The sequence below is a fragment of the Mus musculus genome, chromosome 13, assembly GCF_000001635.26.
Source record: "Mus musculus strain C57BL/6J chromosome 13, GRCm38.p6 C57BL/6J".
Taxonomy (NCBI): Eukaryota; Metazoa; Chordata; class Mammalia; order Rodentia; family Muridae; genus Mus; species Mus musculus.
Window position 1 is genome coordinate 32,841,104 of NC_000079.6, and position 13,144 is coordinate 32,854,247.

At 42.2% G+C, this 13,144-nt stretch overlaps 1 protein-coding gene across 3 annotated transcripts; it reads right to left on the reverse strand.

The window, feature by feature from the left end:
- Window positions 1–988: 988 nt before the first annotated feature.
- Window positions 989–12,103, reverse strand: Serpinb1a (serine (or cysteine) peptidase inhibitor, clade B, member 1a). Of its 3 annotated transcripts, XM_030247348.1 has the most exons (8): window positions 11,870–12,103; window positions 10,039–10,198; window positions 9,136–9,311; window positions 7,516–7,653; window positions 6,287–6,404; window positions 4,568–4,710; window positions 4,206–4,373; window positions 1,604–2,119 (listed from the first exon to the last, which is right to left on the reverse strand). In XM_030247348.1, the coding sequence occupies exons 3-8, from the start codon at window positions 9,301–9,303 to the stop codon at window positions 1,715–1,717; spliced, it is 1,140 nt and encodes a 379-aa protein (XP_030103208.1). In that variant the 5' UTR covers window positions 9,304–9,311; window positions 10,039–10,198; window positions 11,870–12,103; the 3' UTR covers window positions 1,604–1,714. The 3 variants fall into 3 exon arrangements, with proteins under 3 accessions (NP_079705.2, XP_030103208.1, XP_006516787.1); NM_025429.2 differs by lacking the exon at window positions 11,870–12,103 and having other exon boundaries at window positions 989–2,119; window positions 10,039–10,082; XM_006516724.2 differs by lacking the exon at window positions 11,870–12,103 and having other exon boundaries at window positions 9,879–10,079.
- Window positions 12,104–13,144: the final 1,041 nt, after the last annotated feature.

The window sequence follows — 13,144 nt, forward strand, 5'->3', positions numbered from 1 at the left end:
GGAGTCTGCGTTTCCCAGCTAACTGGAAGACCTGTCTGTGGCCTGGCTCCACAGCTGTGTGGCTGTGTGTTGTTAGCATGGCTGCCCTGTCTGATCCCTTTTATTGGGTTGTTTTTATGATCGTTGTCTTAAGACTTCTGCAGTTTTTCAAGGATATGCTTTGTTTTGTTTTCTTTCTAGGACAGAGTTTTTTTTTTTTTTTGTTTCATCGGCTAGGGTCTAGAGTGTTCACCGAAGCCTTTTTATCTAGTTTGAAATAACCATTTTGAATGTTAGCTTTTTTTCTTTTAGGTGTGTGTGTGTATGAGGGTATACGAAAGTGTTGGTGAGGGTGTGTGTGGATGTGTCTTCACAGGGGTGCATATGTGCATATTGGTATGCACACTATTGCATGCATGTGCACTGACAGTCACGCTTCACCATATGCTTTGAACACTGTCTCTTACTGCACTGGCTTGGACCTTAGTGATTGGCAGGGCTAGCTGCCCAATTCTCTCCAGGGATCCACTTGTCTCTGTCCTCTCTCAATCCACTGCTGAAGTTACAATCGCACCCTTCTACACAGGGAGTGTGTGTGTGTGCTGGTGATCCAAACTCAGGTCTTCATGTTTTTGCAGGGAAGGCACTTCAGTGACTCAGCCATCTCCCTGGCCAAATGTTTGCCCTTTATATATAATTCTGCTCTGTATCCCATCCCTGTCTCCTATGCATTTTCAACAACTTCTTTTGGAAAGGTGTTTTGAGATAGAGTGTAAACCTTGCAGTCCTATAACTGACTTGGTAGACCAGGCTGGCCTCCACATTGGAGATCTGCCTACCTTTGCCTCCTGACTGCTGGGATTAGTCCTGGCTGGCTTCATCCTTTTTGAGTTGTTTATCATTCCTTCTGTATTTTCCATGCTTACTTTTGGTTTTGGAGTTTATTGACTGTGTAACTTTCTAGAAGAAACTAAAATCATTTAAATAACCAATTTATTGGATTGCTTCATCAGACTTAAAAATCCACAAATTCTTTATTATTTAAGTTTTCAATGGAAATAATTTATTGTATGTTTAAGCTCTGGGGTTTCTAGTTCCTTTTCATCCAGACATGAAATGTTGTTTGTAAGTTTGCAATAGCCTGCTAAAGTATCTGACCTTGGATTTCGTCAATATTATCTTCACAGACTGTTGTTCTCTGGTTTGTATGGGCGGCAGCAGCATTTAGAGCCTTCCACTGTTGTCCTTCTCTTTTGTTTGTGCTGCTTTGTATCTCTGTTGCCATGGCTGCCCACCCAAACAGTTATCTTTGATTATACTCTGGATGTTGTACTTGAAAAGCAGATTGTAATAATGATTTGAGGCTTAAGGGTATCCACGCTACCCCAGATGGATATGACTTCAGTTAGCATCTGCAGGCACCCACCTACAGTCCATAAAGTTTGAGGATGGAGTCGTCCAGAATTTTCAGCCTAGCTATGAACCTTTGATGTACTCTGGAGGTCATGCAAAAGCCGAGGAGGAAAACAGGAGTCCTGCTTTCATTGTACAATCAAAATAGACATACCCATGCCAAAAGTCATGGATATAAAGAGCTAACAGGGTTGAACATACAAAAGAAAGATTGGTTTCTGGTTAGAGTTTTTATTGTCAAGTACAAATGAAAATAATCACTATTAAAATCTCAGGGAATGAAACTCTAAGCTCTGCCTTGTATCTGTAAAGTCTCCTTCTTCTATGGGGAACAAACCCTGCCAAGGAAGAGCACATTAGATGTGGGATTGTGCCGAATGAAGAAAATGAACGGATGGTCCACTGTGAATTCTTCCTCAGGCAACAACATACAGAATGTAGCAATGCCTCCTGTAGCAGCGGCTGCCTCTGTTCCTTCCTCATTCACTTCCACAAAGGACTTGTGGACAATTTTTGATATGAAAAGATCTCTGGATCCTGACATGCCAGAGAGATCAGCCTTGCTACTGCTAAAGAGATCCTGCACTCCCAGGCGGCCCAGGTTAGAGTTGAGGGTATAGCTCTCTTCTATCTTGAACCGGGGCAGTTTGACGTGGACATCAATGAATTCCAAGTTCTCACGTTTGGTCCATTCAAGCAGTTTTTCCAAAGTTATTTGCTTTTCAATCTGGAATTAATATAAAGCAGGTGTGTATTTACTTAGTTGATTGTTATATGGTAATTACTATGTGCCAAACCCTTTACATACATCAATTTGTTCGATGGTCATAGCAATGCTCCCCCATCACAGTGGTTCACTGATGTCAGAACATATTCTGAATATTTACATTTTAGGCTTCTGGGCTGGGAGTGTGGCTCAGTAACAGAACACTTAACTAGCCCAAGGTACTTGGGTACCGTGAATAATAAAATAATAATAATGATAGATGTTAATTTATTACCGCAACAATGTACTATTCCAATGAACGGACTCACAGTTGCCACAAGTCACAGGGTTTTCTTCATGATTTCTGCCTAAATAGATTCCACTTAGATTTTATTTTATCTGTAAATTGCTGGAATATATCGGAATTATTTTCCAGGTCTTTGAGGGTAGAAATCCAAAACAAAAAACAAACAAACAAACAAACAAAAAACAGTGGGTCTTTCATCCATTCATCCACCTATCATTTTGTGGATGAATTTTTGTTTGTCTACTTCTACCTATCTATTTATCCATTATCCATCCACCTATCATTCATCCATCCATCCTTCATCCATTCATCAATCCATCTACTTATCTGTCCATCTGTCACCCATTCATACATCTACTACCTATTCAGTCATCCATCTTCTTTCATCCATCCATTCATCTATTCATTTCTCTCTGCCTCACTCCTTCCACTTGTTCTATTCTTCCCTTCTGTTCCTCCTTTAGTCCATCCATCTGTCCATTCTTCCACACACTCAGGATTCTTAAACCCCTCTCACATTGAATCACTTGACTGATGGACTATGAGGTTTTATTACCCTGACTGCTTGAAAGGTACAGGGAAATTTTAGTAGTTTTCTTTATTTTGAAACTTTCTAGAGTTGTAGTGATGTATACACTCTACTAGAGCTGAAGTAACATTCCATAACTCCTGGGGTGGAGAGGGGGGCAAAATATATGGGCTTTATTTATTTATTTATTTATTTATTTATTTATTTATTTAAACCAAGTGTAAGTAGTTAACATGGGGCCACACACCCTGCAATCCCAGCATTCAGGAGCCACTGAAAGAAAGCTGTAAGCTTTGGCTGCACAGCAAGACCTTGTCCATGGAATGGAGTCGAGTCGAGTCGAGTCGAGTAGAGTAGAACATAGAATAGAATAGAATAGAATAGAATAGAATAGAATAGAATAGAATAGGCATGCTAATGACAGTAACTTTGTAGCATTGATGTGACCATTGAGTGAATTGATATAAAGGGTTTGGCACATAGTAAGTACCATATAAATATTAACTACTATTGTTCCTCTATTGGACTAGACCAGAAACACTTATCTTATGGATACTGACAATTTCCTTCTTTAGATCAGAGTATCTTTTTGTAATGAGATAAATTACCAGGTAGAAAATACAATTGACAAATGCACCACAATCATGTTAGTGCACACTCTGTACATTGGAGTGACAGCAGGCTCCTTCTTGAATGCAAGTGTAGGCTGGGAAGGAACAGAAGCTAAGGCTCAGGGCAGTCTAAGATTTCTGAGGGAAAACTGTAATCTTCACAGTTTGTCTACTTCTAACCTTGTTAGGAGACACCCAATCCCCAAAGACTTAAATCAATTCTTAATATAATTCCTTTAAAGTTACTTTAAGTAACTTTATTATGGGGGACCACTCATCACTGTTACTTTTCAAATATCTACATGTTCCCCCATTACAACGGTTCACTGAAGACCAAACATATTCTGAATAGTTTAATTTTAGGCCTCTGGGCTGGGAGTGTGGCACAGTGACAGAACACTTACTTAGCCCAAGGTAATTGGACACTGTGAATAATAAAATAATGATAATGATAGTAACAGCAATAATAGCAATAGTAGTAATAATAACTATATAAACATGAGATCTCAGAGCAGTAAGTCCTGATGGACTATATTGACAAATATGGGCCTGCAGGGTAAAGTCTGTGGATGGACAAGTGTTTATGGTTCAGTAAACACATGGGAAATATAAGAACAATGCAATATAAGGAAACAAACCATGGCATTGAGAGCCAGTTACCTTCTTAAGACCCGTGGACTCGTCCTCAATGTCTTTAGGCAGCAGAATGACCATGCTAAGTTCTCCACCCTGGTAAGGCATCTCCAGCACCTTGCACTTCAGGTCCGAAATGTAACCAAATGGAAATTTTTTCTTTTGATACATCATCTTCACTGTTTTTGTGTCTTTCTGAATGGTTGCAAAATAAAAAAATACTCAAGTTATTCTCTCTTGTGTTTTAAAGCAGAGGTGAATTGGGGGTCTTGGGGTAGAGGGCTCAGTGGTAAAGGCCTGGCTAACCATAGAGGAGACACCTTGTGCTACAACTCCAGCACTCACACACATACAATCAAGAGCATCCCAGGATGCTGGTGTCACCTGACCTTACTCAGTCGGAATGGAGCATCCGTTGTGTCCTCTGTCATGAATTTCTCCTCCCACATTCCCTTAAAGTAGATGGCATTCACCAGCACAAGTTTGGTCATACTGTCCACCACACCCACAGACAACAGTTCTGGGATTTTCCCTGAAAAGATAAGGTAAGCTTTTTTAAAGGTTCATATCAAAAGTTTAAATTTAATCCAGTCACTACTTAGCTCTCACATAGAGGTCACACTTCATTTTGTTTGAATTCAGTGTTGTCAGGAAGGACCCACTTGTCTCATTTTTATTTTAAACAAACTAACTTGTAAGACCAAGCGGGCTGTGCCTAGTGCTTCTTGAGACCCTAAGTTCCATCGCTTGAACCAGAAAACAAAAAAATCATTAATGTCAGTCAATGTCTTCAAAGGTTTAAAACAAGAAAGTTCTCCTTTCTGGCATGCAAGCAATAACCATTATTTTGTGAATGGCTGTTCTTTAGAGAAAACAAACAATATTCCATAGTGAAATTTTTTGCTCACTGGTAAATTATGTCTTCAAATCTGCTAAGTAGGAGACTGTTCTTTTGAAAAGGGCTTTAAACAAATGTCCAAGAGATAAAAGATTTATCCTAGGGTAAGTCTATTGAAACAGGAGCTATTTTACCTATAGTCTAACACACTTCTGGGAACTGATAGAGTTCCAGACAGGATCCCTGAGTGCTGACTCACACAGAAACAAGACTGAGGACAGATCCATTACCCAGCTGAATTGAGCCCAGAGAGTGAGTCACTCCCTATCCACTACTTCTGAGTTACTGGACAAGATGGTGGCCAAAAATATTATGACTATACCAGTTTCTAAATACTGACTTCATGGTTCCATGAGGTTTCACCTCTCATTTCTTTGCATATGAACACTAAACAATTCTGTTTAGGCATGTATAATAACTTTATTCTGCATTTTAATGTTGGTTTTAATTTTCAATTGTACTTCAGGGGGACCCATAGGTACTCAACTGGTTCCACTAAACCATGTCTGTATTTCTCCACTAATAAGTTTCTGACATCTTACATTGTCCCTTATTCTAGGGAATAGCATCTACATGTCAGTGCACATAAGTCAGGATTTGGGAAGTTGTGGAAGGGAGACAGGAGATGCAAGTGAGAGAGTGCAGGGGAATGAGAACTTGTGCATAATGGCTCTGCTGTGGTTCAGAGGGGTCCCCAAAGGACCCTGACTTGAAGGTTTGGACTCTGGTCCATCCTGCATTGGAAGACAGAGGAACCTTTAAAATGTAGGTCCTAGGTGGTGGTGGTGGGGTCTACCCACCTATACATCATTGGGAATGTATTTTAATTTATTTGTATTTTGAGACAGGGCTCTTGCCATGTGTGCTCAAGGCAATCCTCCTGCCTCAGCTTCCAAAGTGCTGGGATTGTAGGTCTTTATCCTCAACGTTACCTTGGAGAAGGCTTGCTGCTATTGAAAATGGTTGTGAGACACTGGTCTCTCCTTCCTTCTCTTTATTCACCAATGAGGTAAACAGGCCTCCTCTGCTGCACTGTCTTAACAAGAGGTGCAGTGTTGCCATGGGACCACAGCATCAAGTCCAATCATTTATAAACTAAAACCTCCAACTCTGGGAGTCAAAATCAGCCTTTAGTCCACAAGCTGATTGTGTCAGGGTGAGCTCCAGAAGGGGAACTGAGTAACAGAGCCAGCACTGCTCAGCCTCTCACCTTCTGTTTGACCTTTGACCCACTGGTTTATCTCCTTCCTTGCATCCTCAGAGGCATGCAGAAAATCCACAGGGGCCAAGTCAGCACCATACATTTTCTGGGTTGAAGCCAAGTATTCCTGTTTTTTTTAAAAAAAAAAAAAAAGTGCCATGAATTATATCTATTCCCTACAGAAATTTTCTAAAATCCCCACAAGAAAATAACAAAGTCCTAAAAATTGAAAATGTTTTATTAAAACCTAAGCTTTGGACTTTTTTGTTATGTTGAAAACCACACAACAGTAAATGTACTGTCCTAAACATTTCCATTTTCCTTCCTTCTTCCCTTCTTTCCCTTCTCCCTTTTTCCCTCCCTCCCTCCCTCCCTCCCTCCCTCCCTCCCTCCCTCCCTCCCTCCCTTCCTTCCTTCCTTCCTTCCCTCTCATCCTTCCTTCCTTAAACCCTCCACCCACATCTCTTGAGATAGGATGTCTCTTTGTACCAGCCCTGGATGTCCTGGAAATCAATTTGTAGACCAGGCTTGCCTTGAACTCACAGAGCTCTTCCTACCTCTGGCTCCCATGTGCTGTGTCTGAGTCATCTTTGAAGCTTACAATGCTGTAGTGGCAAGTATATCCCTTTATATAACATTTCTGGTGTTAATACAAAGGCTACTCATCCTTTTTGAATTTTACACTAATGTTTTCATAATTGAGTAAATGTTGATTATACTTCAAGTGGCTTTTCAGACTCATTTTTCCTTTGTATGTGTATGTGTGTGTATGCAAGTGGGGTTTATGTATGTACAAATGTGTATATGGGTGTGCATACCTGTGCAATCATGGAGGCCAGAGAAAATGACAGGTGTCATACTTTTATTCCCTTAAAACAAGGTCTCCCACTGAACCTGCCTAGGCTCGTGGTCCACAAACCCAAGGGGTCCTCATAGCTCTTTTTCCCACAGGGCTGGGGTCACAGGAGACTATAGAGCCATGCCAGGCATTTTTCTGGGTTCTGGGATCCAAACTTAGCTTCTCATACTTGCACAGGAAGCGCTCTTCTCCACAGAGGCATCCCTTCAGTCCTTGCTTTCTCAAGTCATCCAGGATGGATCCTTTCCTTAGAAAGACTATGAGATGAAAGTCCCACATGCATTCTTTGCTGTTTTTATGAATACCTGCAACATGTCTGTGCCTGGAAAGGTCTGTGTTACTTCAGGAAGTTTCAGAATGTGAAGTGCTAGGTACTTACAGGAAGGAAGTTGTAGGTTTTCTCTCCATACAGTCTGTTAGCAAGTTTCAGAGTGTGAGATGCTCCACGTTTGCTCACTTCAGCATTCAGGCTTTGGAAGCGTGAATGGATGTCCTCAACAGAGTCAAAATGAAAAGTCTAAAGGAAAGACATCATTCTTCATACAATCATCTATGAAGTGATTCCCTGTTGTCTACATCCACCAAATTACTTTTATTTGATACCCAGTAACTCCAGCCCAATATTTTATTAACATATCATTGGCAAAGGAAATAAAATGGAACCAAAAATGTATGGCTCTGTGAGACATCATTAAACATAGCTTCTGAATAATTTTCAAATGTTCCCCGAATGTGAATGGTTAACAAGTTAAATATTTATGTCAAAATTTTTTCCATAAAGATTCAAATGGTATATTCAAGTTTATATACTGTGCCATATACAAGTTTGTTAAAAAATTTTTTTTAAATCTCAGAAATAACTAAACAGTGTCAATAAGACACATTCCTGTTGTGAGACCCAAAACGTGGGAGTGACTGAGACCTTCTTTCTCAATGCTTATCTTATTACGGTCCACAACTCATTCTCTAGAGAAATAACTTCCTTAAGTTTATTCTGGTGAGAGTTTACTTCCTCTTCTGCTAGTTGTAAATCAACAGGCCTTTTATGGTTGTGTGAGGTCTGGCCTCATTACTTGCTTCTAGGACACAAAGGACAAAAGCACACAGGGTCCAGAGTCCATGCTACTCTCTGAGCTCCGCTTACTAGATTGCTACATGGACACACCTACGAGACTGAAATGGGGAGGGAAAGGCCTTGAGACAGTATACTGTTTCCTGATGCTGTCAGCTGTAAAAAGCCTTAATGCTGAAGCAGACATAACCTGCGAGAAGCACCTAGCAGCAGGTGCAGTTAGGAAACACTTTACCCACTCCTGTCATGATTTCCAAAGGTGGCAGAATTCCCCTCTCAGAATTAAGGAACACCAAGAGCAGAAGTGCCCTTCATACCCATTAAGGAAGACTAGGCAGCTGTGGGGAGAGATGCAAAGGTGACCTGCTGTCTCCCAGGGGTGGACTGAGAGGAGGTAGGACCTGTCCAACAGGCCACAGGGACTTTACAATCCCTCCTCCTGCAGAGCCACAGCCAGTGAAATCAGGCTGGAGAGAGGCACAGGGCTAACCCTGGGAACATAGACAGGTGGCTGTCTTTACCTTTTGTCCCCATAAAAAAACCACCACCACCAAGCTCTCTTCCTGTAGCATGTTCTTATATTTGTCATGCCTGAAGGTGACCCTATTACTGGCATGATTTATGAGTAGTGGTTATCAGTGCAAAAGGAAAACAGGAAACAGCTAGCTCTGGGGAGGTGCAGGGCTAGCTTACCTGAAAGCCTGTGATTCACTCTTGTGAATGGGAGAACCAAACCCACAGGTAGTGTCATTGTCTTTCTTCACTTTGTGTCCCCAACTGAACAGAGACTCTGCCCTAATCTCACTTAAAGTTGGTAGTGAATGAAGAACTGACTGTTTTGGGGGTGTGGCTCTCTGAAAGTCTGACTGTACCATCTAACAAGCATGGAGATGGCAGGGAGAGCTGGCCAGTTTGGCTTTTGCTAACCTTAGAAAGCTGAGCTGCAGTGCTGCCTTTGGCCCCCAGAATGACCATGGCCAAGGCAGAAGAAATGCTGAAGGGAGAGAAGAAGATGTTTCCTGTGGGGCTGCTTTCATTCAGGGTTTGGAACAGCTCCAAGGCGAAGAGGGTGTTGGCTGAACTCAGCTGCTCCATGGTGAAGTCTGCAAAAGAGGGGAGATCAGCACTGCCAGCTACAACACCAGCAACACTACCTACCTCAGCTCTGACATCCACCCCTAGGACCCTACAGTTTGGAATTCCTACCTCATCCTGTTTTTCCTAAGAGGGCAAGCATACTACTTCAGTTCTCCATGCCTGAGATCAAGGCTGAAGTCTCAGCTGGAGTGAAATATGCGAATTTGAGAATGCCACTCAAATAAGTAAGATGTGGGTGACAGGGAAGAGGAACACTCCTCTGTGTCCCTTTTGCAAACAAGCTGATTCCTGCAGTGGGTAAGCAAGCCCTGCTTGAGGCTCATCTGCTAATCCAGCTGGGTCCCAAACTCAGAGCTCCAGTTTGTCCAAGTACAGGCTAATCACAAATGTGTGTCCCTGGCTGTTTAGCTACCCGGGCCACATGGAGTTCTCATTGTTGAGGATCTAGGATCTCACCAGCTTCCTTCCCTCCCAGCCTCCCTGCAGCCAGGATTGACCGTATGAAGCTCAGGGCACTGTCTCCCAGATCAAGGTTCAAAAAGAAAGCCGAGGGAAAGAAAAACTAGGATCACCTTCCTCCCTCGGGCCCGCGGCCTGGAGTAGGGTGCAGTTGGGGATCCACAGAGCATTTTCTGGTTACATCTTGGGTGAGGGTGAGGTACCAGGAACGTGCTGGTTCCTGGAAGAGGTGCCAGCTTCCTCCCTCCTTGCTATGACCCCTGAGAATCTTACCTCTTGCTTAGCAGGTCTGGCTCCACTTACAGCTAGGATGAAGTGCTCAGAGCCAGCTGTTGCCTTTATAGCATGCAGAAGGGGCGTGTCTTCCTGGCAAGCCCAAGCTGGGTGGAGGCGCCTTTTCTTGGCTGAGTGTTTAAAACCCGACCTTGGAGGGCTGTCAAAATAAAAGCAGAAGATTGTGGCCACTCTCAAGGGGACTTTACTTTCCTCAGTTGCAGGCCTTTTTATTATTATTATTATTATTATTATTATTATTATTATTATTATTATTTCTTTAAGCAGAGATCTGGTAAGTTATTTCTTCCTCAGCTGCAAATGGCCAAGAGAATAAATAAATGTCCTTTCTTCCAGGTCAAAAGATACCTTCTTGAATTCCACTGAAACGCTGTAAAATCAAAAGGAATCCTTTCTGTGCGGTATGTAGGTAGGGATGGAGAAATATCTTTGGGGTCCTTTGGATAAGGTCCCAGATTGCCAGTTACAAGCAATAGGTGATCCTTGTCTTCTCTGCCTTTCAGGTGCCAAGGCTAGCTCAGGGACCACACCAGGCTGGAGAAGCCCTCAACCCACAATTCCCCACTATTAGACTAAAAGTTTGGACAAATCCCCTCACTATGCAACTTAAATTAGAATTGACTAGCCCAGGCCATTGTTAACTTGATGGGCTCAGCTTTATTCTCCTTGAAGTGTTTGGAACTGTAAATTCACAGAACTTTTAGTGCTTCTTGTCTTTCTTCAGAGGACAAAGGAAGAATCCTACTGTAGGTGAGGGTCACAACACATGGATTAGTGTTTGTTAGACTCGGGAACTAAAAGAGGAGAAAGGAAGATGGGGAGGTGGGTCAGCACGTCTCTTGAGCACTCCCGTGTTGGATATAATGCCTATTGTGAGGTATCAGAAGATAGAAACTTCGTGTGTGGTGTTTGGGAGGTGAGGACTTTGAGAAGTGATTAAGATTACACAGGGTTCTCAGGGTGGGGACGCCTGACTGAATTCCAGAATATCATCTTCATGACCACTAGGTGGCGAGCACGCCCCAGCTCTTAAGGACTATGACTCCAAGCTTTAATAAGAGAAGGAGAGATGAGAAGATCAGAAGAGATAGATCTGCGCTCCTTTTTTCCCCCCTATGATACCTTGATGCCTTACACTTTCTGGGACCTTGTCTAGATGAAGGCTAGTTCAGATGCTGAGTCTTGAACATGGAGAATTCATAATTATCAAGCCACAAATGTTTTACTATAACAACATAAATGGACATAGTCCTTTTCACATACAAAATATATTCATCCATGTAGCTCAACGTTATTCTAGTATTACCAGAATCAGAAATGAAATTCAAAATATCCCCAGTGAGCCCGTGGAGTCAAATAAGTTAGTTTCTTCTGAAATAAAATGGGACCAGCTTAGAACAGAATTTCCTTTTTAAAAAAATCAGTGACAAGGAAAAAGTGGTAGGTCCTACAGACTTTCAAAGTCCAGCATTACAAGCACTGGGACAACTTGAGGCTTGAATACCACCATTACACCTCCCTGTTTCTACAGTCAGACAGGGCAGGGTCATGGATGTCCAAGGCTCTGGTGGACTTCAACCCCATAACCACCAGATGTCGATGACGCAGCAGCCCTCATGGGCTGAGTCCAGTGCTTGTGGCTTTCCCAGGCTGCTGAAGTCTGTAATAATGCTCTGCTGATCAGGAATCTTGGAAAAGAACCCCTCTTTAATTCCTCGAAACATCTTCCTGGTGGGAACTTCGCAGTGTTACAACCCCAGGCTCCAAGAAGCAGCACTCTCTGGTGACTCCATGGCTGCCTAGGACTTACCTCATAAAGCCATCCCTTTAAATCCAGGAGAATGTGCCACACTGCACCACCTCACAACCAGCTGGCCCGAGACATCATGACACAACATCAAGGACTTTCAGAGGGACAGCAGAACCAAAGAGTGCCATATTACAACGTGGGGGCAGTTGTGGTATCCTGAGTCCTGTAGTGCACTGGGTCCCTCCCTTGAAACTCTTGTGTCTGAGGCCTTCTGGTGTGTGACAGGCATGGCAATTGGGATAATCTCTTGATGACTTTGGCTCACTCTGGCTTGCAGTAATGAATAGCCTCTGGCTTCTTGCCACATTAATCTCTTTATCAAAGCTTACTTTTGTCACAGCCTCCATATTCTTTCCTGAACATGGGGTTTCTTTCTTTAACATGGTGGGGGATTTCCAAAATCCTCCAGTTTTATGCTAACTAGTTGCCGCCCTCTATCCCTCCACCTCCCCCCTCTCTCCTTATGGCAAATAAATCTGCTTTTGTGCTGAGAACTTGGTCTTGGGGTGTCTTGAGCTGACTCCAGTTGAGTGTCCCTACAATTTGCCTTTCTGAGCCTAGATTACTTCACTTAGCATGATGATCTCTAGCTCTGTTCAGTGTCCTGCCAAGACATAATTTCATTCTTCTGAATAGCTAAAAAACGCCCACCATTGTGTACACATACCACATGTAAAGTGGCTATTAAAACATCACAGGACACTTTCTCCAAAATCGTCCACAGACTTGGACACAAAACAAGTCTCAGCTGATACAAGAAAGGTATAATAATAACATGCATCCTATGCGACCACCATGGACGAAAGCTGGATATCAACAACAACAGAGATAGCAGAAAGCTTATGAACTTAGTGAAACTGAACAACTATTCAGTAGTGAATGAAAATTGGGTCAAGACAGAAATTAGGGAAGAAATCAAGAACTTTTCAGAATTAATGAAAATGAAAAGACTCAGACCCAAACTTTTGGGACACAATGAAGGGAGTTCTAAGAGTCAAGTTCATAGCACTACATTAAAAAATAATTGGGCAATTCTCCAACTAATAGCTTAATGTCAAACTTGGAAACTATTGAAGAAAAGGAAGAGATCACACCATTTTGGAAGTAGATGTCAAGAAACAAACTCATGGTGGAAATAAGTAAAATGGAGACAAATAAACAAACAAAAAACAAAACCAAAAAATCTCAAAAACCAAAACCACCCAAAACATACAAACAAACAAAAATGAATGAGAAAAGGAGTGGTTCTTTAAGGAAATCCACAAGATTGACAAA